Source organism: Gekko japonicus, unplaced genomic scaffold (assembly GCF_001447785.1).
Source record: "Gekko japonicus isolate JY-2015 unplaced genomic scaffold, Gekko_japonicus_V1.1 scaffold50, whole genome shotgun sequence".
NCBI lineage: Eukaryota > Metazoa > Chordata > Lepidosauria > Squamata > Gekkonidae > Gekko > Gekko japonicus.
The window spans coordinates 2,110,413-2,136,782 of NW_015164666.1; the positions used below are offsets into that span (position 1 = coordinate 2,110,413).

The 26,370-nt window shown below is 44.5% G+C and overlaps 1 protein-coding gene across 1 annotated transcript in view; it reads left to right on the top strand.

Annotated features, from left to right (window-relative positions):
* FRK (fyn-related Src family tyrosine kinase) overlaps positions 1 to 26,370 on the top strand; it is a 95,319-nt gene that overhangs the window by 63,915 nt on the left and 5,034 nt on the right. Inside the window, exons 5-6 of the mRNA XM_015409067.1 lie at positions 17,232 to 17,390; positions 21,044 to 21,225. Coding sequence (XP_015264553.1) covers positions 17,232 to 17,390; positions 21,044 to 21,225 — 341 coding nt within the window. The remainder of the gene's footprint in view (positions 1 to 17,231; positions 17,391 to 21,043; positions 21,226 to 26,370) is intronic.

Genomic DNA, 26,370 nt, shown 5'->3' on the forward strand with positions numbered 1-26,370 from the left:
TCCTGCTGATTTTTAGAGTATTCAACGTGGCCTTTTCCCTGCAGGAATACAGATCAACAATTCAGTTGACACGTTTTTCATATTTTTGTCTCAAGGGGACTTGAGACGACATTAGACCAGGAAAGATGTTGTGTGCCTGATTGGTCCTTTTATTCCTTCCTGCCCAGTGTTCCATAGCACTGATTTAACTGTCCCCATGCTTTCCTTTACCTGCTGCCATGGAGAATTATAGCCCTCCAAACTGAAGGAAAGGACAGCTACATAATTTTAAATAAAATTACATACAGCCACAATGAGTTAAGTTAAGTATTCTCCAAATGGTGGGCTGACCAATAAAATCCCGTCTAAGAAAGGTGTTAAACAAGGATATGTCTTGCCCCCCCCTCTTTTTAACCTACTTCTTTCTGATTTGGCACATTCACGTGAGCTTTCACTTGAGCTTGTGAATGGTCATCCACCCAAACCCATCCTTTTATACGCAGATCATACTGCTATTTTATCTTTCACTAAAATTGGACTTCAAAGATACCTAGAAGCCTTTAACAGCTATTGCCACTCAAATCTGCTTAAAATTATCTATACCAAGACAAATGTGGTAGTATTCTAAAAAAAAAAAAATGGCTTCCCTATAATTGGAACATTGGCAATGTTAGAATTCAACAAAAAAGTTATAAATATCTTGGTGTAACTTACAACTACAATCTCAGTTGGGCAACTCACAGAAGTAGGACTATAAAACCAGTGAGGATCTCTCTAAAACAACTTAGATCCTTCTTTTTTACCAATGGCAATCAATATGTCCCTGCTGCAATCAGAGTATTTAAGATTCTATCTCAGGTCCTGTATGGAATCCCTATTTTGTTCACTGCCCTAAACCGTGATGTGGAGAACATCCAAATGATCTTAGACAAATAATGGGTGTCCTGAAATGTATGCCTTACTTTACAATCTGCTCTGAAGTTGGCCAAAATTTGATTGAGAACACGCTACTGGCTCAGGATCTACTTCAGAGCTGATCCGGGTTCCCTTTTATCTTTTTTGCAAAAAGAACTGCATAATTCCTCCTGGGACTCCATAATTATATCCAAATTAAGTCAACTTGGTGTTCCTCTTGAAGATATCCCCTATCCAATGAACCTCATATTTTTAAACTAATCAAACAATGACTCTTAGATATTGATCTGCAAAAGTTACACCCTACCCAACCTCATATCTGTTCACCTGCCATGCTCGGCCTCCCTCTTTAACCATTTAGGCAAGATGCCCCAATATTTTTACAATCTCGCCATCCCTCTTCATCGCAGAGCTTTTCTTCTGGCCAGGGTTAATGCATTTCCCTCTAGAATACTCTATGGCAGATATCATCAAATCCCAAGACAAGAATGGCTGTGCCCCTCTGGTCTTAACTCCCTTGACACGATTGAGCACATAATTGTCGAATGCCCCCTGTATGAGCTACCTCGTGGAAAATTCCTTCTAACTTGGCTTCATCCTAAAAATTATTTGAGTAACAAGTCAAAATGTTAACTTCTCTTGAATGATTCAATCCCTGAGATTACTCATGATTTTGCCAAGTTTCTTACAGAAGTTCTTAAGGTACAAAATTTTAGATAGTACTGTTTTGATTGTACTAAATTTGTATGGAATCTTAGATTTTAATTTTACAATACAATGTTTTATATACCTTACGACTGATGATATGCCAATAAAGGTCTATGAATGAATGAATGACAGCTACATAAAATGAAGAAAAGAGAAAATGAATGTTACACTGTTATCATATACTTTCTTGACCTTCTTAAAATTACTATATTGTTTATTTTTAGGCTGGGATTTTTTAATTCTTTTGTTCAGATTTTCCTTTTTACATATTTGTTTTAACATTTATTATAATGTTTGCATTATATTTCCTTAATTTAGTATTTGGTTTAAAATTTGGACCTCAATTGATTGCTTACAAAATATAGCCTTTGGTATAAAAGCAGAACAGTCTGCTGAGGTTTGATTTAGACAATGGAAGATACTACTCACTATAGGCTTGGATGAGGAGGGAAGGTAGAGTGGGATAGCTCAATCTCATCAGATCTTAGATGCTAAGCAGGGTCAGTACTTGGATATGAGACCACCAAGGAAGACCCTGCAGAGGAAGGCAATGGCAAACTGCCTCTGCTTCTCACTTGCCTTGAAAGCCCCTAGCTGGGGTTACTATTAGTCCATTGCAAATTGACTGCACTTATGGTATATATAAGCTTGGATTCAGACTCTATCGGGTGAGCAGAAGGTGCTTCCACTCACAGGGTGAAGGTTTTATCATATTTCCACTGAATTATTCTCAGATTAAGGTTAAGGCATGAGGGATTGCAGCAGGAAGGGGTCAGTGTTGGCATGGAAGAACAAATCTGATACCATTGTTGAAACTTTCAGGCCAACACTTTGCTCCAGTTGTGCATTTTTTATTAATTGGGGCAGAATATAATTTCTGTATTCAGAGGGCTATGTAATGCCAGGATGTCATCATCTTTACTGTGTTATCTTAGCTAATCAGTTATAGATGGACTTTAGTTTTCTGGATCCTGCCCAAACTATGTGCACAGTTCATCTGTCGTTGGATGGAAATATGGCATAACGTGCTATGTACAGTCATGGAATATATGAACCAGGGACTTCAGGCAAAGCCCCATTCAAGAAATTTCTTCTCCTCCCTTTTATGAGAGACATAAATAATACAAGCAGCTGAGCCTCCATACAACTGTTCATTCGTGTGTAAGCACACGAAGTTCATTCATGTGGAAGAACATGAAGTTCATGCATTACATTGTTTTTGTACTGGAAGTAAGGGTAGGTGTGCTTTTCTACCAATGGAATGCCCCATATAAATTTCAGCTATAAGAACATAAGAGAAGCCAATGTTGGATCAGGCCAATGGCCTATCCAGTCCAACACTCTGTCATACAGTGGCCAGAAATACCAGGTGCCAACAGGAGGTCCAACAGTGGGGCCAGGACACTAGAAGCCCCCCCAGCACCAAGAATACATCACTTGCCTCAGACTGAGAGTTCCTATCTATACCTTGTGGCTAATAGCCACTGATGGACCTCTGCTCCATATCCATATACTAATAGCCAAGGTGCCCCCTGCGTGCGGATATCTAAATCCGCACATCGGGGGAACCTAGGGGGGGAAAGAGATTTTCCTGCACATTTGGGACAGTCCCCAGATGTGCAGAAAAATCTGAAATCTATAAAAAACAACAGAGGGGGGTGGGGGAGAGGCTTAGCGGGCCCGGCAGCTGGGAGCTGCTCAGGCCTTGCCATTAGTGGGGAGAAGGCTTGGCGGATCTGGCAGGAGCTGCACCTGACAATTAAAGGTCAAGGGAAAATTTCTTCAGGATGACTTTATTAAATAGCAAGCGAACATGAGAATATGATAATTTGATCTAAACAAGGAGGAGTGACATAGTGAAATTTAATTGCCTTTTAAGTGACATGAATTTGGAGCAACATTTACCCTGTTCACAGTTCAAATGAAGAAATCTTAATATTCTATTAGAGAAGTTGTAAGTAATGTTACAGTCAGATTGACAAACTGGTTTAGCTGGAGTATGTAAATTTAAGATGAATGTTTAGTGATATTGAAATATTTCAGTACTTGACTGACTTACAAACCTAACTACTATGCAGTGTGTATTTGGATTTACTTTCATATGAATGCTTGTATACATCACAATGTCTATAGTCTTTATACCCTACTTTCTGCTCTTTCAAAAATAGGATTTGATTCAAAAATTAGTTTGGCTGTTATTCCTCCTGACTGTTTATCTATACATGAGCAAGAAGTGGCTGTTTGTTTATGAATGCTTGGGGTATACATCACAATGTCTATAGTCTTTATACCCTACTTTCTGTTCTTTCAAAAATAGGATTTGATTCAAAAATTAGTTTGGCTGTTATTCCTCCTGACTGTTTATCTATACATGAGCAAGAAGTGAGGACAATAGGTTTGCTCATTGATTATTTGCAGCAGCTAGCATAAATAAGCAGCCTGATAAATTTCCTTTTCATGGACGATACCATCTCAATGAGCATAGTTCTGCTTCAGATACATGATCATGCTTCCAATCTCCCCCTTTGCTGTTCATTGTATGCTTACTATTCCAGTGTTCCTCCATACCTTTTTAAAGCTTTTATATACAAGGATTTCAGTCTGGAGATTTATTTTAGATACATGCATGTGTCTGTGCCAACGCAACAAGGATTTTTAGTTTTTTTTCCACTCAGACAACAGCCTATCCTCTTGCCCCATCCTAAGCTTGCCATTCCCCAGGTCCGGGTGGGGGATCCCCCACTTTTGTGGGCTCCTTCCCACTGCAGACCAGCTGACCAGAGGGAGGAAATTCCCCCACCCCCAAACAGTGTCATCCCGGAAGTAACGTCAGCATGTTGGTGACGATGGGGGGGACACTCTGCTTTCTGGGAAAAACTCTATGGTTTGAGGTTGCTTTTATCATAGTTTTGCCCCAAAAGCAGAGTGTTGCCCCTGACATCACAAACAGGCTGATGTCACTTCCGGGCAATGTCAGTGTGTGGTGTGTGTGGTGTGATGCCCCTCCCATTCCCAGAATGCCCCCCAAAGCCCCCCGCCGGTAAGACGGAGCACCCTGCCCCATCCTTGGTGAAAAGTACTGGGTTCTCTGCATGGAGGACTCGTACAATGACATCCGTTTGCACACATTTATTGTACTGCACACTGGAACTGAAAAACGGCCCTGCAAGGCCAACTATATACACACCAACCCAGCATACCCACAGTCCCGTTGGAGGGTTTGAATTTCCCACCAAAGCTGCTATTGGTAAATGCTGGGGGAACTAGGATCCTAGGTTGCTATTGTTTAAAGGAGCTAAGCTCTGACTCTAGCCGCGGACCCCTGGTGGCGGTCTGCATACATAACACTCCTCCCCCCATAGTTCCAACCAGTGTTCTCTCTAAGCTGAGTTAGTGTGAGCTAGCTCACAGTTTTTTAGTCTCCGGCTCACACATTTTCCTCTTAGCTCAGGAAGGATGGCTCCAGAGCAAACTAATTTATGCAGTAGCCAGATCACTTGCTCATAACTTTAATGCCAGTAGCTCACACAGTAGAATTTTTGCTCACTAGACTCCACAGCTTAGAGGGAACATTGGTTCCAACCCTACCTATGTGATATAGTCCTGTAAATAGGTGGAGGGGTCTGCGCTCTCTGAGGGAATACTGAGGGGCTGGTACGGGGTCACTGGCTATGGGTTCAGGTTGACAGGTTTATGCAGTAGCCAGATCACTCGCTCACAACTTTAATGCCAGTAGCTCACACAGTAGAATTTTTGCTCACTAGACTCCACAGCTTAGAGGGAACATTGGTTCCAACCGTACCTATGTGATATAGTCCTGTAAATAGGTGGAGGGGTTTCCGCTCTCTGAGGGAATGCTGGGGGGCTGGTACGGGGTTACTGGCTATGGGTTCAGGTTGACAGGTTGTGAGCTGGGGCTGGGGCTCCTGTTGTGGTGGCTGAAGTGCCTCTGGCGCTGTTGGTTCTGGCGGTGGTTCACTCGAAAGGGCCTCCTCGATGCTTGGGGGGTCGGGCTGAACACTGGGCTCGGGGGTGTAGGCGCCCTTCCCTGTAGTTCACGGTGGAAGTTCTCCAGCCTCCGGAAGCTGTCGCCGCCTCAGTTGGTCAAGGTGCTTTTTAAGGAGCCTGCTGTCTTCTGTTGATACCTCGTAAGATACTGGGCCTGTGACTTTGATAATTCTTCCCGCTAACCAGGGGGTTCCCGTTTTGTAGTTCCAGATGAACACCGGGTCACCCGGGAAGAACCATCTTGGAGGCTCTCGCTGTTCAACCATCTTCTTGGAGTCCGGTGCCCTGTCCGGGTGTAGCCTATCCAACAAGGTCGCGGGGCCTCGACCCATCAATAATTCTGTGGGGCTGTGGCCAGTGACGGGGTTGGCTGTCGTCCTCTGGGTCAGGAGGAAGTAGGGTAGCCGGAACTCCCAGTCCCCATCTGTTATCCTGCTGAGGGCTTCCTTCGCACCATCCTCTTGGCCTGGCTGTTGGTTGCGGTGTGGAAGGGTGCAGATTGGATGTGCCATATCAGGTTCCTTTAGAGAAAGTCCTGGAACTCCGTCGACATGAAGGCTGCCCCGTTGTCTGAGACTATTGTGTCCAGCAGCTCGTGGGTAGTGATGATCCAGCGGAGGGACTGGATCATGGCCTTCATAGAGGTGGTAGACACAGGACTGATCTACAGCCACTTTGAGTAAGAGTCAACCGTTACTAAGAACAACAGTCCCTGGAATGGTCTGGCAAAATTGATGTGGAACCAGGACCATGGTTTTTGGGTTGACTCCCACTGCTGTATTGGTGCACTTGGCGGGTTGGGCTGTACTTCTTGGCAGGTTTGGCCCCTCCGGACCCACGACTCTATCTCGTTGTCGATTCCCGGCCACCACACATAGCTCTGGGCCAGTGCTTTCATCCGTATGATGCCCAGATGTGCCTTGTGGAGTGCCGCGAGGACCCGCTGTCGCAGGGCGCTGGGGACCACGACCCGGTCTCCCCACAGGAGACACGCCTTCAGGGCTGAAAGTTCCTCTTTTCTTGTGCTGAAAGCTGCGAACTCAGGCCCTGGGGACGACGTGGGCCAACATGTTGTTGGAAATTAAAAGTGCCTTAACCCCCCTGAATGCTGCTGCTTCCTTCGGGCCTCATGACCAAGGAGCCGACTTGTCTAGGAGGCAATGTAGGGGCTCTGCCACTGCGGCCTTGTGCAGCAGAAAGGCATGATAAAAATGTATTAGTCCCAAAAACGCCTGCAGCTCTGCCTAACAAGTGGGTACAGGGGCCTCTACGATGGCCTTCACCTTGTTCTTAGCGGGATGGAGGCCGGTGGCATTGACGCAGAACCTCAGAAAGTCCACTTCTGGAACCCCGAAGAGACATTTCTCTCACTTTACTTTCAGGCCAGCTGAGTCAAAACGTTGCAAGACAGCGCGGAGGCGGGAGGCGAAGTCATCTGGGATGGCCGCTGCAATGAGGATGTCATCAAAGAATGGCATCACTCCAGGGATCCCTTTTAACAAGGAGTCCCTTAATTGTTGAAATATCCCGGGGGATATCACCTCGAACTGCAGCCTTTTTACCTTAAAAGCCCCCCTGTGTGTAACTATGGTTTTGGCCGTGGCGTCATCCACCGGCAACTGTTGGTAGGCTTGCGCCAGATCGAGTTTGCTGAAAATCTTAGCCCCCGCCAGAGAAGCCAGGATGTGACTCACAACCGGGACCAGGTAGGAGTGGTCATGGAGGGCCTTATTTAGCATACATTTGTAGTCCGCACAGATGCGGACGTCGCCATTGGGTTTAACTGGGGTTACAATTGGCGTTTCCCAGATTGTGTGTGATACTGACTCTGGGACCCCCTGTGCCACTAAGTGGTCCAGTTCTGCATCTATTTTTGGCAGGAGGGCAAGTGGAGCAGTGCGGAAGCACATGTGAATAGGGGCCACATTGGAGTCAAGCTGTAAGGAAACCGGGGGCCCTTTATAACACCCTAAAGCCCCATCGAACACAGTGGGGAACTCTCCGCATACCTCCGCAAAGTCCCTTGTTACACATTTATTAAGCCCCCTGATCGTAATGCCCAATGGTGCGAACCACGCCCGGCCCAGAAGACTGACAAGATTTCCCTCCACCACAATCAAGTCCAGAAGTCCCTCAAAACCCCTGTACTGCACCCTGAAAGTTCCTACACCCCATATAGGAACAGGGTTCCTTTGAAAGTCCATCAAACATAGATGGGAAGGGCATAAGCGGGGTCCCCCGTTAGGGCAAAGTCTGTGCAGCGTGTCCACCGAAATGATGGACACCGCCGACCCCGAGTCTACTTCCATAGGGCAGGGGGACCCCTCGATCTGGACTGTTACTTGGATCTTCGGGGAAGCAGACAGGTTGGGGAGGCGTAGTACCTATAGGGATAGCTGGTTGGTGAGGAGGTAGAGTACAGAAGTTTCCACTGCCGTCTCATAGGTGGCAGTGGCCTGGCATCGGGGCTGGGCTGGAGGCTGCTGTGCTGGTGCTGGCTTCCCTTGGACCAGCAGACGTGGGCGAGGTAACCCTGTTTTTCGCATGTGTGACACATAGCATTGCGGAACCAGCAGGACTTACGCTTGTGGGCCTCTCCGCAGCTGGCGCACGTGGAACGGCCGGCGGTCTTCCCGGAGGATCCTGATGCTGCGGGTCCCAATGGCTTACAGCAGGAGAGTAGACAGACAAGACGGACGTCCTCCTCATCAGAGTTCTCAGGCGCTGAGTCGGGGAGCACAAGATGAGACACAGACAAGGGACGGTCACGGTGGGAGGCCTCGTGTGCGATGGCGAGTTGGAGAATCTCGTTGATCTTTATGTCGGCGGTACCAATCATCTTCCTCCGCAGCTTTATGTCGCTGATGCCCCAGGTGAATAGCATTAGTAGGTTCTCCTCCACCTTGGTGAAGGCACAGTCCATAGCCAGCTGGCACAGGGCTGCCATGAAAGCAGCGGCTGACTCACCCGGTTTCTGGACGCGGCCCTGGAGCTCTATCCGCCTGGCGAGCGTTGTTGGCCAGGGCGTGAGGTACCTCATCAGAACGTCAATGATTTCCTTGTAAGAACACTTGAGGATCGCCCGGAGACTCTTCGTAAGTCGAACGGTGTTCACGCCACAGGAACTGAGGAGAAGGGCCCATCTTTTGCCCAGATTGGTTACCTCATTGTAGGCAAAGTGGCAGGTCAGTTGGTCCATCCATGAATCCCAGAGTTCGGGATGGGCTGTATCGAAGATCTCCAGATTTCCTAGAGCGGAGGCCATGGCTTTGGTGTGGAGTGTGGAGTGGTGTCCTGGATGCAGTACGCGGTGCGGTGCTGTTCGGGAGCGATGCGGGGCGCGGTGGCATCGGCTGGATCGATGCTCGGTGCTGTGCTGGGATGCGAGCCAGGCCTGGCTCAGCAGAATCCCATCCTCGTCACCACCGAAAAATACTGGGTTTGCTGCATGGAGGACTCGGACAACGACATGCGTTTGCACACGTTTATTGTACTTCACACTGGAACGGAAAATGGCCCTGCAAAGCCAACTATATACACACCCACCCAGCACACCCACAGTCCTGTTGGAGGGTTTGAATTTCCCACCAAAGCTGTTATTGGTGAATGCTGGGGGAACTAGGATCCTAGGTTGCTATTGTTTAAAGGAGCTAAGCTCCGACTCTAGCCGCGGACCCCTGGTGGCGGTCTGCATACATAACACTGGACTTAAAAGTCTAAAAGAATGTGGGACATTAAAAACAAAAACAAACCTAGGTTGTGGAGCAATATGGTGTGTGTGTATGTGTGTCACTGATTGAGAAAGAAAATAAAAAGTTTCCACTATACATATAATATTCATAATATTCTCGGGAGCAAGGATAATGAAATTATCTAGTTGCATAGGCTGGTATATACAAGATGGTATATACATGATTTTAGCCATACATTGACTGCATAGACTTCAGAAATTCACTGCTTTATATCTTCATTTTTCTAGTCTGTAAAATGGGAATAACAGTATGTACTGCACAGTGTTATCATCAGGATAAGTAAGATAAGGAATTATATAGAGGCATCCTACCGTCCCATATACTTCAGAATAACAAACATAGTTATAGTACTTGGCAACCATCCTGTGCAGTAGGCCCAGTAGCAAAGTCAACAGTAAAAGAACTGTACAAACAAAAGCGACACTGACGACCATTCCAACAATATTATCAGCAACTCTGTCATCTCCCAGTCATGATTTTATGCACTGATATCATCCATACATTAATCATGGAAGGCAAACAGCAGTCAACACATGGCAGTTCTTCTATCCATGCCAGTTTACACTAGGCACTCAGTTGCTATGCAGCTGCATGGTGCTGCAACCATGGCTCTACCATATCTGCTATCATCTCCCCTCTCCCACTGATAGGGTGTCACCTTCCCTTCCCATTTCAGTGGTGGTCAGTGGTGGTGAGCAGGATATTCCTAGTTCTCCACCCAATCAGCAACCCTGTGTTTGACAAAGAGAACCAGCAGCTCTCTTCTGTAAGAGGTCACTCATAGCCTAACCCCTGCCATTCCAGTAATAATAACATAGCCTACTGGTTTGCAGAAAGCCTTCCATTGGGCTAAGGATTCTCAAGTTTTGAAACACTTCACACAACTTTTCTGTTTTGAAATTGCAAAATTTTGCAATGAAGAGATGGGCTGTATGGACAATTATCAGTTAACACTATAGCAGGAAGCTCTGTGGCATCCTCGCGATTAGGGGGGAATGTTTTTCCTTTAAATCATACTCTGTGATGTGCTTGCATATAGGGGAAATGGTTTTCCCTTTAATTCACACTTTGTGTATATAACTTGGTAGTTTCTGCTGCCACCAGGAATTAAAAATTCCAAATCTCTCTCCTTTGGTAGTGTAACCCAGGGTCTGGGCACTTTAGAGGACTATGTGGCCCTGAGGAAGTACTATACTGAATCCTGGGATATATTTAAACAAAAAGGGATTTATTGAAATAAGAACAAAATAGGTTTCTGAAAAAAGGAACTTGTAAGATATAACTAGCAAGCTTGGTGTCAAACTTCGTCTCTCAGACACCAAAATTCCACTCTTGACAGGCTTCTCTCTCTCTCTCTCTCTCTCTCTCTCTCTCTCTCTCTCTCTCTCTCTCTCTCTCTTATATATCTACACACACCTTTTCCACACAAGATAAATCATTCGTCTAATCACACAGTTTAGACACAGCTTGTTTCTTTTTCATATAGTCTCTCTCACAAAACTTTTAGAGTTCCACAAACTTTCTTTAGAGCTTTTTACACTTAACTTTCCAAAGACACACACACAGAACACTGTCATAAAACACACACACAGAGATTCCTCTCAGAACAACTCCTCCCACACTCTCAGTCATCTGCCAATCACAGAACACACATCTCCCACTTCGCCCTCCTTGCATTGCTGCAGTCAAACTAACATTTAAAGGAACACACACACATCAAAACAAGGAATCATTACAAGCTCAAAGCAGGCAACATGTGATCTGGCCAGCTTAGAAGGAAACAGCAATAGAATAGGAAATAAATCTGATTCTGCATTCACTCCTGTACTTGGGGAATGGGTTATTATCTCTGCAGGGGTTTTCTGCTACCAACAGTAATTTTGGATCCAATAGAGAGTGGCCCCTGCCACACGGCAGGGAAAACACTGGGCAAAGCGCGGCTTCTAAAAGCCGCACCAAAAAAGAGACGCCGCGGCGGGATCCCACGATCCCCTGAGCCGTGGCGCTGTTGCTCCCCAGCACGATCAGATGCCAGGGAGGAAGAGACGAGTGGGAGGGGGAGGCTGCCAAACTGCGCATCCTCGAGCATGCACAGTACGGCCGGGGGCCAGGGATGCGCCGGCAAAAAGACGCGCCGGTGATCCCACGGCCGGCAGTGATGCGGCCCTTCGGAAAGAACCACCTAGGTAGGTGGTTCTTTTTTGCTGCGGGTTTTGGCCAGGAGGGGCGGATTGGGAACGGGCTGGGAACGGGCGCAGCATGATTCCCAGATGTTGCTGTGGGATCGCGCCCATTTGCTGCAGCCCCGATCCGTCCCTCTCCCGGCCCAACCGTCTAGTGTGAACAGGGCCAGTGGCAGCAAGGATTTAAGGTCTCTTGCTCCAGAGAACCAGAAAGCCTTTTTGGTCTTCAAGGGAACAACCATGAGATGTCCCCCTCCTGCCCTCTCAGTCCCATGTACAGGATGGTCATAACCATATAGATTAGTATTTAAGAGGTCCTATACGAAGATACCATTTTGTGTAGAAGTCCTGGTTGAACATACTATAGTACTTAGATTGGATACATAATGCTTTCACTTTTTAACTTACATTGCGATGCTCCCTGATTGTTATACCTGTTTCATAACATCAGCATCTAGTGTTTGGGTACAGTTACATCACTTACAAAGCAATGTGCTTGATCATATACCTAGTATAGGAGTATAAAATGTTTTCAGATCACATTATCAGACTCCTGATTCTATCAGGTCTAAATTCTCCTTAATATGCCTGCAGTGCTAAAATGCAGCTAGAGGCTTGACACTACTGGATTTGTAGTTTGATATTCTGACAAAATAATAGTGGTCCTGTTATTTCACTCCTGTTTTTATTAGAGTAAGAAATCACCTGGATACTGATGTGATTTATTTTATTTCAAGGAGAAATATTATAAGAAACAGTGAAATTTGAATACATAGATTTGAATCCAGACTAGATGTTTTTGTGGGATCAAGCATTTCCCCCTTGGCGTGTGCTTCCCCTCTCCTGTGGCAGCCTGAAATGACCCCTGAAATCCTGTTCCCAGGCAGTTCCTGCTCCTTTTTGGGAAGATTTTGGGGGATATCTTGGGCAGCCATGAGAAAGCGGAGGTGGGAAAATCATTTTCCAGCAGGGAAATCCTTGGGTCTTCCAAACCCAATATCAAATGTATTTGTTCTAATTGTGTATTTTATACTTGATATTATTTATTTCTTATTATTCACTCCTGAAGATAAAAACAATCTATTCATTTTAATTTACTTCATAATATTTTTACCATGACAAGTTTCTAAAGTATACTGTCCTTTATATAAAAATGTCATGAAAGTTTATTTTCATTTTGGCAGAGTAGCAGAATTTTCTTGAAATATGTTCTCTAGTGTGCAAAATATTGGTCCATCATGGGAGATGTAATAAAATATTTATTTAAGGTAGGAAAAGAAACAATTTATCTGTTTAATAACAGATAATGCAGGGGCAATGTTTACAGGAATATTGAGAAGCGCAGTGTTGCCCTATTAAATTGTTTCATAAGATACTTCCATATTTAATTCATACAGTTTTCTCCCAGACTGGTTAGAAGTTGATTTTTTTTAATGCTGCCAGTGCTGGATTAAAAATACAATTGATTAGTTGGTGGCCTTTATGTTTTAGACAGGCTTCAATTAACCTCACAGAGAGAGGCACAAAATTCCTAATTAACTGGCAGAAATGTTGATAAAAGCAAAGCCATCCCATCCTTAATTTTTTTTATTAATGTAACAGTGTGAAGGTTTTGTTTTGTTTTTGATGGTGCCAGCTGCATTTGTAAGACTATGTAAGACCCTTTATATGTACTCTGGCACTGATTCCACTGTTTACCTTTATTATTGCTGAATACTGTCCAGATACCCTTTAATTTGCAGTCTTGAGATAAAAAGGGGAAAACTGAGTAAAAGGATGTATTATGAGGGCAAAATACACCTCACAGTAACAACCCATGGAGTATTTAGAAAAAGTGAACAATAAACTCAGTGTGTCTAAAGACCAAAGATTATTATCTGAACATATTTGGAAGATCAAAACTATACATTGCGTGCACATTATGCATAACATTTCCCAGAACCCTCACTTTAAAAATAAAGAGCAGCTTCCGAAAAGTTTAGATAAGGAATGGGAGGCAGGGGTGCTTTCCCCTTTCCCTACCAGCCATTTGTACACTTCTGATTGTCCTTCCACCACTTATTTTCCTTCTGCAGGGTTCCATTCCAGACTGGTCCCTCCTGAAGCAAAGACTCACCTCCACCTATGTTTGTGGTGCAGGAGGTGGAGGGGAGGCAGGAAGGACGCTTGTCTGGCCACATGGCGCCTTCAGGGCTATGGTGGGCAGGGCAAGCTGGGCCTTTCTACAGCATGCCATGTCAGGCAGTCTGTCAGAGGGTGGATGTGGATTGTGGGAGTGCAAGGGCTACTTAAGTGTGCCCGTACAGGTTGCCTGCCTTCTGTTCTCAGCTTGCCAGCTTTCCCACCTTCACTGTAAAACTGATGCCCAGGTCGAACCCCTGGACCTAGGAGCATGAAATTTGGGGAGAGCAGTCCTGCCATAATGTAGATGCCCACTAAGAAGGGATTTTTAGAAATATGACCCCTAAGGAGGTCAAAAGGGGTAAAATGTGCTCCCTTATTGCTTCCTATGTGACTGCCAGGCTGCTGCCTTTTTGCACCCCCCACTCTCTGATTGGTCAGCTCAGTGTTACTGTTACAGAAGACTGCAGAGAGCTACTAAAGACAGTTGAGGAAATCATGAATGGCCAGCCACCACCTGTGAGGTGCAGTGAGGCTGCTGGCCAAACCTCCCCATGGCTTCAAACACACTCCCCCCTCCTACACCTGACAGGCATGACCCCTAAGGGGGTAAAAAAGGGGCAAAATGTGTTCCCCCAATTGTTTTCCATGTGCCTGGTAGGCTGCTGCCTCCTTGCCCCCCCCCCCGGAATTGGTCAACTGTGTAGCTCAAAGTTCTGAGGTAAAACCTGCCTGCTTGCACCCACCTCCCTCTGATTGCTCAGCTGTGGATCTAAACACAGTTAGAGGAGACTGCAGACAGTTGAGGACTGTTACAGAAATCAGTGATTCAAAACTTCTGAAGTGAATTTTCACATAACAGCCAGCATGGCAATGGAGTTTATGAATGTTCATGGGGAGTGTCCCGGTCCGGAGGCCTTGGGACTCCGCCCACACACCCCTGGGCACCCCCGGATGACAGACTCACCCGGAGTATCCCAGAAGCAGATGAAACCAGCACCAGGACGGGTGCCAAAGCCAGGACGACGTGGTCCATGCCAAGGGAGCAACCCCACACCAGCCGTTGCCTCCACCCAGGAGGCACAACACTTTGTCCGGGCTCTGCCACAGAGCCGAGGGCTCTGAGGAACTGCACAGGGTGGCGGCAATGCAAGTACCGCCACGGAGAGGCTGATGACTGGCACACAACCCTGGAGCACCCCACACGCCGGTGCCAGTGGCATGGCCCCCGGGCCAACAGAACTGCCGCTGGCCCAGCTCCAGCCATGCCGTGGATGCTGGGATAGCATCCAGGCTTATTACAGGGGGCGGGGCTGGGAGGATGGGGAAAGAGGGCGGGGCTGGGAGCTGGGAGGGGAACAAAAGAAGGGGAAAGCAAAGGGGCCGAGGAAGAGGAGAAATGTAAGAAGGCAAGGACAGAGAGAGAGCAAGAGTGAGCCAACGGAAAACACCTTACACGATGGCAGAGGGACCTACGGGGTGAAGTCAACCCCATCCCCTGCTCATCTGAGACCCCAACGCTTCCCCCTGACTTCCAGGACCGACAAGTTTGCCTTGAAGAGATGCGCCACGGCCACAGGAGGTGTGGCACCAGGGACGCAGGGTGAGCTCGACAGAGAGATAGTAGAGGTCCTTTCTAGGAGCCTGCTCCAGGGTGAGCTCACCAAGCAGCCTGATGATCCTAGCACCTGAGGGCAGAACCACCACTGTGGTCTACAGAGAGGTCCTTCAGTAGAGGGGGCGGAAAGTGCACATGTCTCACTTTATCCTTTACACTACAATCTTCTCCATTACAATTCCTACAAGTGTTACCTTTCCGACTTCACATCATCAGTATTATAACTGGATTTACGGAACTTAAATACCATAGTGAAGCACGGGTATCAGGCTAGTCACACTATAAAAATGGTGTCAAAAGATCAAACCCTTCATTACAACCCTGGGTAAACCAAAATGTTTTGGCCTGGTGCATAGAAAAGAATAGCGTAGGTTTCAGGCAAGCTTCAAGAGGAACAACATTCCATAGGCAAGGTGCAACTACTGAAAAAGCCAGGTGGTCAGCCGTGTTGGTCTGAAGTAGCAGAACAAATTTAGAGTCCAGTGGTACCTTTAAAACAAAGGTTTATTAAAGGTATGAGCTTTCCTGTGCAGGCACACTTTTAAAAATTCATGAATGAAAGGTAAGGTTCAAACTTATAGATGGGCTGAACAGCAAAGTAACGTGTAACATGACGAATGTTTTAAGATATGCAAAGACAAAACTAAATAGCAAGCTAAGATTATACAGTCAACAGTTGTAAAGCAATAAATATGTCAAAATATCTTATCTGTTTGTTACTTAAAAATATCTTATTTGACATATTTATTGCTTTGACCTTATAACCTTAGCTTGTTATTTAGTTTTGTCTTTGCATATCTTAAAACATCTTCATCATGTTACATGTTAATTTGCTGCTCAACCCCTGTCTACAAGCTTGAACCTTACCTCCTATTCCAGTGTATTTGAAAAAGTGTGCATGCACACAAAAGCTCATACTGTTAATAAACCTTTGTTGGTCTTAAAGGTGTCACTGGACTCTAAATTTATTCTACTGAAAAAGCCCTATCTCTTGTTGCCACCTGACTCACCATTGGTGGGGTTATGGACAGCAGAGTTTGTAAGGCAGATCTGAGCTGGCAGGCTGGATGATATGGGAGGAGTGGTTCCTTCAGGTACCCTGGCCCCTAGCCATTTAGGGCTTTGAAGGTAGGATCCAGCACTTTGAATTGTCCCTGGTAACAAATGGGCAGCCAGTGCAGACTTTTCAGTACTGGAGTGATAGGAGTTTTGTATCTTACCTTGAAGGTAATTTTCAAATTTGCTGCAGGAATGGATCCCTGTACTGATGTGAGGTCTCTTACTGAATAGCAGGATGTGGAGGCATCTTCAAAGGGCACAACGACAACAGTTTTCAACTGAAAACATGTTTTCATGGGTTTTCCTATGACTTTTCACTTCTTATACAGTCTTGCAAAATCTGACTTTCTCCGGCCACTCAACAAGTTCACTGCATGACAAGTGTAACAGAATATTGAATTTCCCTCTTTGGCTCTGAATATGACAATAAAATACTAAGGAATAAACATGTTGTATCCCAAGGTATAATGAACTGAAACAATGTCACTTTGAAGTGACGAGTAAGTGAATCATTAGGGCCTGGGTCCATAATTAGAGGCATTGATAACAGGCAACTGAGATGCTGAAAAATTCAATCTTGTTACTAATAATTTTGAATATCAAGAGGCAGTAGCACAACTGGTAAAAGTAAGCCTTTAGACAAAAAATGACCAATAGCAGCTTTGGTTATTAGTTACTTTTATTAAACTTGAGAAAAGTCATAATAATGGAACCTTTGTTCTCTTTCATTTCCATAGATTTCTTTCTGGAATAACTCAGATATTTGCACTGACATGCTCTGCAGAGGAAAAGAAAGTGGCCATAGTCATTTATTCAGGACTGCAGGGCAGACAAGAATGGCCTTTAATAACACAGGCTAATTTTCTTTTGTCGCTGTTCTCATTTCAGGCTCAATGGATCCAAAAGACTTCCTGAGGGAAGCACATATAATGAAGAACCTGAGACACCCAAAGCTTATACAGCTCTATGCTGTTTGCACTTTAGAGGATCCAATTTATATTATTACGGAACTGATGAGACATGGAAGTCTGCTAGAATACCTCCAAAGTAAGTGGGATGCATTTCATTTAGCAACATGGTGTGCAGCTAGCACTACAGAAAATGCATTAAAAACAAAGATGAACAGATCACTAAACTCGGATGGGATACAAAGACTATAGTGATTGTTAAGGTTACAGAAAAGAAAAATGTGCCTGGAATTCACAGAATGGCCAGGCTGCCTCCCTACAACTAATAAAACACCATCCATGGTTGTTGCCGTGTCTTTCCAGCCTGGTAAAGTCCCATCGTAGCTTTGCAAAGTGTTTGACGTTTAAGAGCAATTCTTATTTATTAATTCATTTCCTTTAAACACACATAAAATTTGGAAGCCAGTGTGATGAAGTATTTAGAGTGTCATGCTTGGCCCAGGAAGACTCCAGTTCAAAAACCTCAGTTTTGAAGACTTTGTAAAAGAGAATATTTCGCTATGCCTTTGATAGGTTGTGAGCAAAGGTTGTGGCATGCTTCCTTGTTTAAGAGCAATTCTTATTTATTAATTCATTTCCTTTAAACACACATAAAATTTGGAAGCCAGTGTGATGAAGTATTTAGAGTGTCATGCTTGGCCCAGGAAGACTCCAGTTCAAAAACCTCAGTTTTGAAGACTTTGTAAAAGAGAATATTTCGCTATGCCTTTGATAGGTTGTGAGCAAAGGTTGTGGCATGCTTCCTTTTGTGAGAGGGTTGGAATCCAAGTCTTATGAGGAAAGGCTGAAAGAATTGGGTATGTTTAGCCTGGGAAAGAGAAGGCTTAGAGGGGTCATGATTGCAGTCTTCAAGTATTTGAAGGGCTGTCATGTACAAGATGGAGCAGATCTATTCTCTCTTGCTCCGGATTTCAAGACTAGATCTAATGGGTGGAAATTACAAGGGAGTCGTTACCAGCTAAATATCAGGAGAAACTTCCTAACTGTAAGAGTGGTTGAGCAGTGGAACAGTCTGCCTCGGGAGGTGGTGGATGCTCCTTCACTGGACATTTTCAAGCGGAGGCTGGACGACCATCTTTTGGGTATGTTGTAGGTATGTAGGGCTATCTTTCAGCTATGCTCCTGCAGAGTGCAGGGGGTTGGACTAGATGACCACTTTGAGTCCCACTGATTGGGGAACATTGAGATAGAAATATTTACAATTAAATTTAAATACATTCAACCAGAAAGCTTAATGGATGGCTTTATCAGCCTAGCATACATTACACAGTTGTTGTGAGCATCAAGAATAGGAAGGGACATGCACATACATGGCCTTGATTTCCTTGGAAGACAGGCAAGATCAAAATGTAATAGATAATAAGGAGTTTAACTTAAGTTATAATAGCTGGTCCAAGATCATTCAGTCAGAGCTTTATAGCTGAATAGAGACCTGAATATAGCTTCCCTGGTTCAAGTCCGCTGGCTTCATGATTGATCAAATGATAGCTGTTGATCACTTGAACATAATTTGTGAAATGTTTTCAGTCATCACATGAAATTAGTCACTGTCATCACATGGTGGAAGGCCTCTTTCTGTGCTCTGTTTAAAAAACCTTGGCACACTCTTGTGAGCAATATTATTTGAAAATGTGTTAAACACTGCTGTAAAAATTACTGTGCTAGGATGTGTCCTTAGTACTTATTAACCATAGCCATATATCTGTGATATTAGGCCTTCCAAATCAGAAGGTGGGACTTTTAGGTAGGCCTGAGTCTTTACACCTGTTATTTTAGATATACATTGAGTCAATTCTCATCTGGATCGCTAGAAGTGTACATTATATACATTGTCTTTATAAAGAGAGAGAGAGAGAGAGAGCACCTTGGAAATTGAAGAAAGTAGTTATAGCAACCAAAATGTAGTGAGTAAACACCCTTGGAAGCAGGCTGTGACACTTTTCTTTTTTGGGAGGTGGTGGATGCTCCTTCACTGGACGTTTTCAAGTGGAGGTTGGACAACCATCTTTCGGGTATGTTGTAGGTATGTAGGGCTATCTTTCAGCTATGCTCCTGCAGAGTGCAGGGGGTTGGACTAGATGACCTGTAAGGTCCCTTCCAACTCTAACATTCTATGAGTCTATGTGTTTTCTGTCATTGTGATATTTTATTTGTTTAAAAAATATTTAAGCCACTTTGAGTCCCACTGATTGGGGAACAGTGAGATAGAAATATTTACAATTAAATTTAAATACATTCAACCAGAAAGCTTAATGGATGGCTTTATCAGCCTAGCATACATTACACAGTTGTTGTGAGCATCAAGAATAGGAAGGGACATGCACATGCATGGCCTTGATTTCCTTGGAAGACAGGCAAGATCAAAATGTAATAGATAATAAGGAGTTTAACTTAAGTGATAATAGCTGGTCCAAGATCATTCAGTCAGAGCTTTATAGCTGAATAGAGACCTGAATATAGCTTCCCTGGTTCAAGTCCGCTGGCTTCATGATTGATCAAATGATAGCTGTTGATCACTTGAACATAATTTGTGAAATGTTTTCAGTCATCACATGAAATTAGTCACTGTCATCACATGGTGGAAGGCCTCTTTCTGTGCTCTGTTTAAAAAACCTTGGCACACTCTTGTGAGCAATATTATTTGAAAATGTGTTAAACACTGCTGTAAAAATTACTGTGCTAGGATGTGTCCTTAGTACTTATTAACCATAGCCATATATCTGTGATATTAGGCCTTCCAAATCAGAAGGTGGGACTTTTAGGTAGGCCTGAGTCTTTACACCTGTTATTTTAGATATACATTGAGTCAATTCTCATCTGGATCGCTAGAAGTGTACATTATATACATTGTCTTTATAAAGAGAGAGAGAGAGAGAGAGCACCTTGGAAATTGAAGAAAGTAGTTATAGCAACCAAAATGTAGTGAGTAAACACCCTTGGAAGCAGGCTGTGACACTTTTCTTTTTTAAAAAAATCTTAGTTTGTGAAGGTTTAGTGGATGGGAAAGGTTCATCCACTAGTTAGTATAGATATGAAATAATACGGATGCAATGTTTGGTCTGGCAAAACAGACTCTTCCTCTGGAAGTCTCCACACATAGCAGGATGAATTGATATGATACAACCTCTTTCCTATAGATGTATTACTCAATGCTGTCTGTATGTGTACTCCTAAGTAAATGGGACTAATTTCAGTGGGACTTTCTCCCAAATAATGGTCTGTAGTGTTAATGAGGTGATTTCACAAATGCTAAGACTGTCTTTTCCCAGGCTAGCCTGATCTCATCAAATATCAGAAGCAATGTAGGGTCAGCCCTGGTTAGTACCTGAATGAGAGACTACCAAGAAATGTCACGATTACTACATAGAGGCAGGCAATGGCAAACCACCTCTGAACATCTCTTGCCTTGAAAACCCTGTGGCATTTCCATAAGTCAGCTACAACTTGATATCACTTTCCACAACAGCCACCAACACTGTTGTTTGGTTTGAAATATGCCACTTGCAAAACTGCATGCCATATGGAATGCTCTCCATTATGCAAGGAGGCTGTGTGCCTGTACTTTTCCATTTCATATTGACTACTGTTTACCGGTTAAACCATTTTTAATTGCTATGAATCTTTTGTTACTTTCAGCCTTAACTTGTTCAGCTGGTTCTTACCAATCAGCTATCTCAAATCTGTAACCTTTTTCTTCCTTAAAATGACAAGTTATTGTTTTATTTTGTACAGATGATGGAGGTTCTAGAATCCACTTACCTCAGCAGGTGGACATGGCAGCTCAAGTTGCTTCAGGAATGGCTTATCTTGAATCTCAGAATTATATCCATCGTGACTTGGCAGCCAGAAATGTTCTTGTTGGTGAACACAATGTTTACAAAGTGGCAGATTTTGGACTTGCTCGGGTTTTTAAGGTAGTTTTCTGCAATTAATGTTTAAGATATTTTGATATATCAGGGTCCATATGAGTCATGGAAGGGTCTCCTGAGCATTTTTTCCCTTGGTAATACTAATCATGGGGGTCCATAATGTGGAAGAATGGGAATTCTCTCTCAAGAGGGAGGAGAACACTCTGATACACTTAGGTTCCTCTTCCCACAATCCCTGGAGGCAGGGAGGAGGAGCCCACCCCTCAGTCTTTTCCCTGCCTCTGCCTGAGAGAGCAGTGGATTTAGAAAGCTCCTGAGATTTTCCTTTAAGGAGCTCCTTTGGTTGCACTTTGTTCTTTTCTTTACAGGTTTGTGCCTTTCTGTGTGTCTTTCCTTTTGTTTTAAAAAAACAAAACAAAATCTTTGTTTGTTCTTCTGGCCTCATCTTCCCTGAGTGTCAGCTATGCTGCCATGGGGGTTGGGGAGCTCAGTCTGTGTCTTGCTAATTGCTACATTCCTTTCTCTGCTTGTTTTGCCTTGCGCCGAAACGCTTATCTATACAGATGTGCAGGAGGGTGTTGTATTGTCTGGGTTTCTCCTAGGTGCTGTGGGAGACTACTGGTTCTCAGCTTCAGCTCCCTAACAGTCTTCCGGTGTTATCCCGCACGCGGGAGGATGCCTAATTGGCTAGTGCCGGGGGGGGGGTTTGCATACGAATACCCTATATCCTATTATGCCCTTGGGTCTGCCGCCATTCCTAACAGTGCCTATGTTACTGCATCTATAGCTCTGCAATAAACGTATAACCATTCCTGAATGTGTGTACTGCGTTGTTGGCTGTGGGTAAGCTGACCTGGGCGAAACTGGGTAAAAAGGTTCTGTAAAAGTTTGCAAAACCGAGGAAGGATTGGAGCTGTTTCTTCAAAGTGTTTCTTCAAAGAGACAGAGCAGAGAAGATAATTCAGACTGTGAAACAGGTTTGTTCTGTGAAATCAAAATACTTGATGATCCTAGCATGTCTGCTAGGTTACATGAGTACAGCTATCGAGACAGTCCCTTGGGCCCTGACACACTTTCAAGTACTTCAGTGGATGCTGTTGCATCAGAGTCAGCATCAGTCATCATTGCAGGAAGGACCTCCTTTGGTGGACAACCAAGAAACACCTGTAGACAAACCTTTTCGAGTGACCACAGACCTTCAGATCACAACAGATGCCTGCCTGATGGGTTGGGAAGCCCATTGCACACTGGGCCATGTGCAGGGGACCTGGTCCCATCAAGAAGCTTCTCTCAGCATCAGTCTTTTGGAACTGCATGCAATTCATCTGGTACTTCTCCACTTCCAAGACCATCTGTCTCAATTGAACTTATGTATATAGACAGACAACACCACATTCTAGGTGTATGTGGACCGTCAGGAAGGCACCAAAGCCAAGAAGTTCCAAAAGGAATCAACCACCCTCATGTCCTGGACAGAACAACATCTAGCCTCTCTCAGAGCAAAATACATCAGCAGCATAGCAAATGTTCAAGCAAATTGGCTCAGCCACACCAGGGTGGACCAGGGGGATTGATCCCTCAGCCAGGAAAGATTCCAGTCTTTGGTTCTACATTTCAGCCTACTGTGCGTACATCTCTTTGCCTCCCTGACCAATGCCAACACACCCAGATTGTTTTTGAGACACCAGTGTGAACAAGCAGAGCAAATGGATGCTCTGATGTTCCCATGGCTTTTGGGCCTTCTATGTGCCTTTCCCCTAATACCTTCGATTCTGAAGGTCCTGAACAAAATGAAAAAGAAGAAGGAAGAGCTGATTTACCTGGCTACATTGGCCCAGGAGAACTTGATTTTCCAGCCTGCTGAAACCATCAGTTCAACCTACATTGGAACGACGACGATATGGTAACCCAGGGTCCCATCTGTCATCCAGACCCAGCTTGGTTTCAACTGACTGGATGGAGATTGAGCAGCAAGTGCTCATCACACAGGGTTTCTCTGACCACTTCATTAAGACATGATGGTAGCCTGGAGAAGTTCAAATTCCAGAATATACAACAGTTCTTGGAAGACCTTTGTCAGATGGTGCAAGAGGAAACACCTGCAACCAGACGCCCTGGATCTTCCTCAGGTATTGTCCTTCCTACCAGATGGAGTTTCTCAGAGTAAGAGTAAGCACTCTTTATTGCCAGGTAGCTGCCCTGAGCACCATACTTTCATCAGTTCACAGTATACCACTCTCCAGGCAACCAGTGGTGAAAAGAGTTACTTTGTCTCAGCTCCATGCAGCACACAGGTTTCCTTTCATGTTGTTTTTTAGTCTCTGACCAACCATCAATCTGAGCCTTTGAGAGAAGTTCCTCTGAAGTTCCTTACCCTCAAGGTACTTTTCCTGGTAGCAGTTATATCAGCAAGATGGATCTCAGAGATAGGTGTGGTCGTGCACACAGATCCTACCTTCATTCCCAAGGTCAACACACCTTTCACAGCTCATAGGAGACATATTTGCTGTCCTTCTGCCCAAAACTGTCTCATCCTAGGGAGAAGAATTGGCACTCGCTTGACCTCTACAGTGCATTTTGCATTTATATTAGAAGGACCAAATCATTTAGGAAGTTGGATTCCCTTTTTGTGGCCTTTCATCTAATCGTCAAGGGCCTTTCATCCAACAGGCAAGGGGGGGAAAGGCCTCTTAGGCTACACTAAGCAGGTGGCTAAAGGACTGCATCTCTTTGGCATATGAATTTCAGGGCCTTCAAGTCCCAGAGGGGATCACAGCTCATTCAACAGGAAGTGCTTCCACATCAGCAGCATTTAACACAAATGCATCTGTTGCAGATATATGCAAGGCTGCTACCTGGGCTTCAGTGTTGACATTTATCAGGCAGTACAAGATGGACTCGATCGCTGTAGCTGATGCACACTTGTGTGGAGAGTCCTACAGCAAACGGTTTAGTCCTACTGTTACCTCTGTGCTTGGTAGTCACCGTTCCCTCCCTGAATCAGATGAGCTTTGTAACATCCCAAGCGTATCAGAGTGCCCTCGTTCTCAAGAGAGAGAATGGAACATAGAACTTATCATGAAAGTTCTTTCTTCTCGAGGGCAAGGAGGAAACTCTCGACCCACCCTAGCTGGAGGGTCCCTATTCAGCCTATTACACTTCCTAAAATGACTGACTGACTGCCAATCTCCATGTTCATTGTTCTTTCACTGTTTATCTTTACCTGTATGGTTTGTTTCATAGGGTTCTGTAAGCCTTGTTCTCTGTTTGGCACATATTGTGGACTGTTATCAGTTGCATAGGTTTCCATACTGGGGGTGGGTTCCTACTCCCCCAGGAAACAGAAAGCGCAATCAATTTCCTGCCTCCAGGGACTGTGGGAAGAGGAACCCAAGCATATCAGAGTGTCCTCCTCACCCTGGAGAACCTTCACAATAAGTCCAATGTTCCATTTTTCCCCTTTCCCCCTGTGCTGTTTTTCTAACCCCAAAGGACCTCTTAGAACTTTTGTTTGCCCCATTGGGAGAAATGGTGCAGAAATAAAGGACAATCCATCCTTTCCCTGTACCATACTCCAGATCCTAACTGAGTCTACCCACATATATCAATAAAATCTCGAGGAACGTCATCCATGGATTTCTCAGGGTCTTAACTAGTCTGGTGCATAAGTGAAATGGAATTGATTGCCCCAGGGGAAAGCCACAACAGCTAAGAATTGAACCTCCATTTTCGACAGTGGTTGTCAAATACTGGCAGCAAATAATAATATACTGTCAGCATTATATATTGTATAAGCGAACTTTCTAGGAGGGTGGGGGATATTTTTTTGGTGCTACTGGAGACTTCACGCCAACAAAGGAACTTCAGAGGCATCAGAAGAAATATTTATTGTGTTGGGCCATTTAATAATCTCTTTTGTTGTTGTTCAGTCGCACAGTCGTATAATCACACTGAAAGTAATAGAACAAAATCTGCATAAGAGGTCAGTGAGTGACTGCAGTGAATACCTCAAAGGTTTATATGTTCCTCTTATTCAGAGGTGCAACAAAAGCTCATTTTTTTCAAGACAGACTGGTATGAATGTTCCCACTGCAGCATCAGGGAAGAAGTGGGACCAACCTTCCCTTTCCTGTCACCAATTATCATAGGAGACAAAAAAGCAAGACTTTGCTGTGTACTGCCATAAATCTTTCTGTTCTAGCCCTATTGTCCAGGAACCATCTGTGGGTATGTGAAGGTTACCAAGCATGCACGAATGTAGAAAACATAACAGATATAAAGCTCACTCTATGTATTGGGTGACAGATAGCAATCAACAATCTTTTATCTAAACTTGATAGGGAAGATCTTCCTTTTGATACCACTGGTTATAAGGTACTGGTAATATGTCACTAATGATGCTCTATTTTTTTGACATAATAGTAACAATCATAATGGCAGACAGCCTGTGGGATCACCTACGGCCTCACAGTTTTGAAATGCTCATGCATTCTTCATTGCACATTAAAGGTAAAGGTTTCCCTTGCTCGAAAGCCAGTCGAGCCTGACTCTAGGGGGTGGCGGTGCTCATCTCCATTTCCAAGCCGAAGAGCATGCGCTGTCTGAAGACGTTTCTGTGGTCATGTGGCTGGCATGACTAAACACCAAGGCACATGGAATGCTGTTACCTTCCCACCAAAGCGGTACCTATTTATCTACTTGCAATTTCTTGCTTTTGAACTGCTAGGTTGGCAGGAGCTGGGGCCAGAGATGGGAGCTCACTCCATCATGCGGCACTAGGGTCTTGAACTGCCGAACCACAGACCTTCCGGTCTGCAGCTCAGTGTCTTAACCTCTGAGCCACCATGGTCCCTTCATTGCACATTAACTTTCCTTTTATAATGAAAGCCAGGATAATTTCTCACTGGCAAAAAAAAATCTGCACTCTTCAGACTTTGATCCATAGCCTTCAACATTGTACTGATGAAAACAGGAGAACTCCTACAGGTGTACTTGTGGGACCTGTGATAGAAACCAGGATCCCAGGGGAGGAAACTGGGCCAGACAGTAGTATGAGGGATCTGTCAGGTCAACAGTTTAATCAACACCAATTTGTAGTACAAATTAGTTCTGGAGAAAGCTTGATTGAAAACTGCATGCAGAACAGATAATTCAAGAGAAAAAGCCAAGCCACAACACAGAAATCAAGCT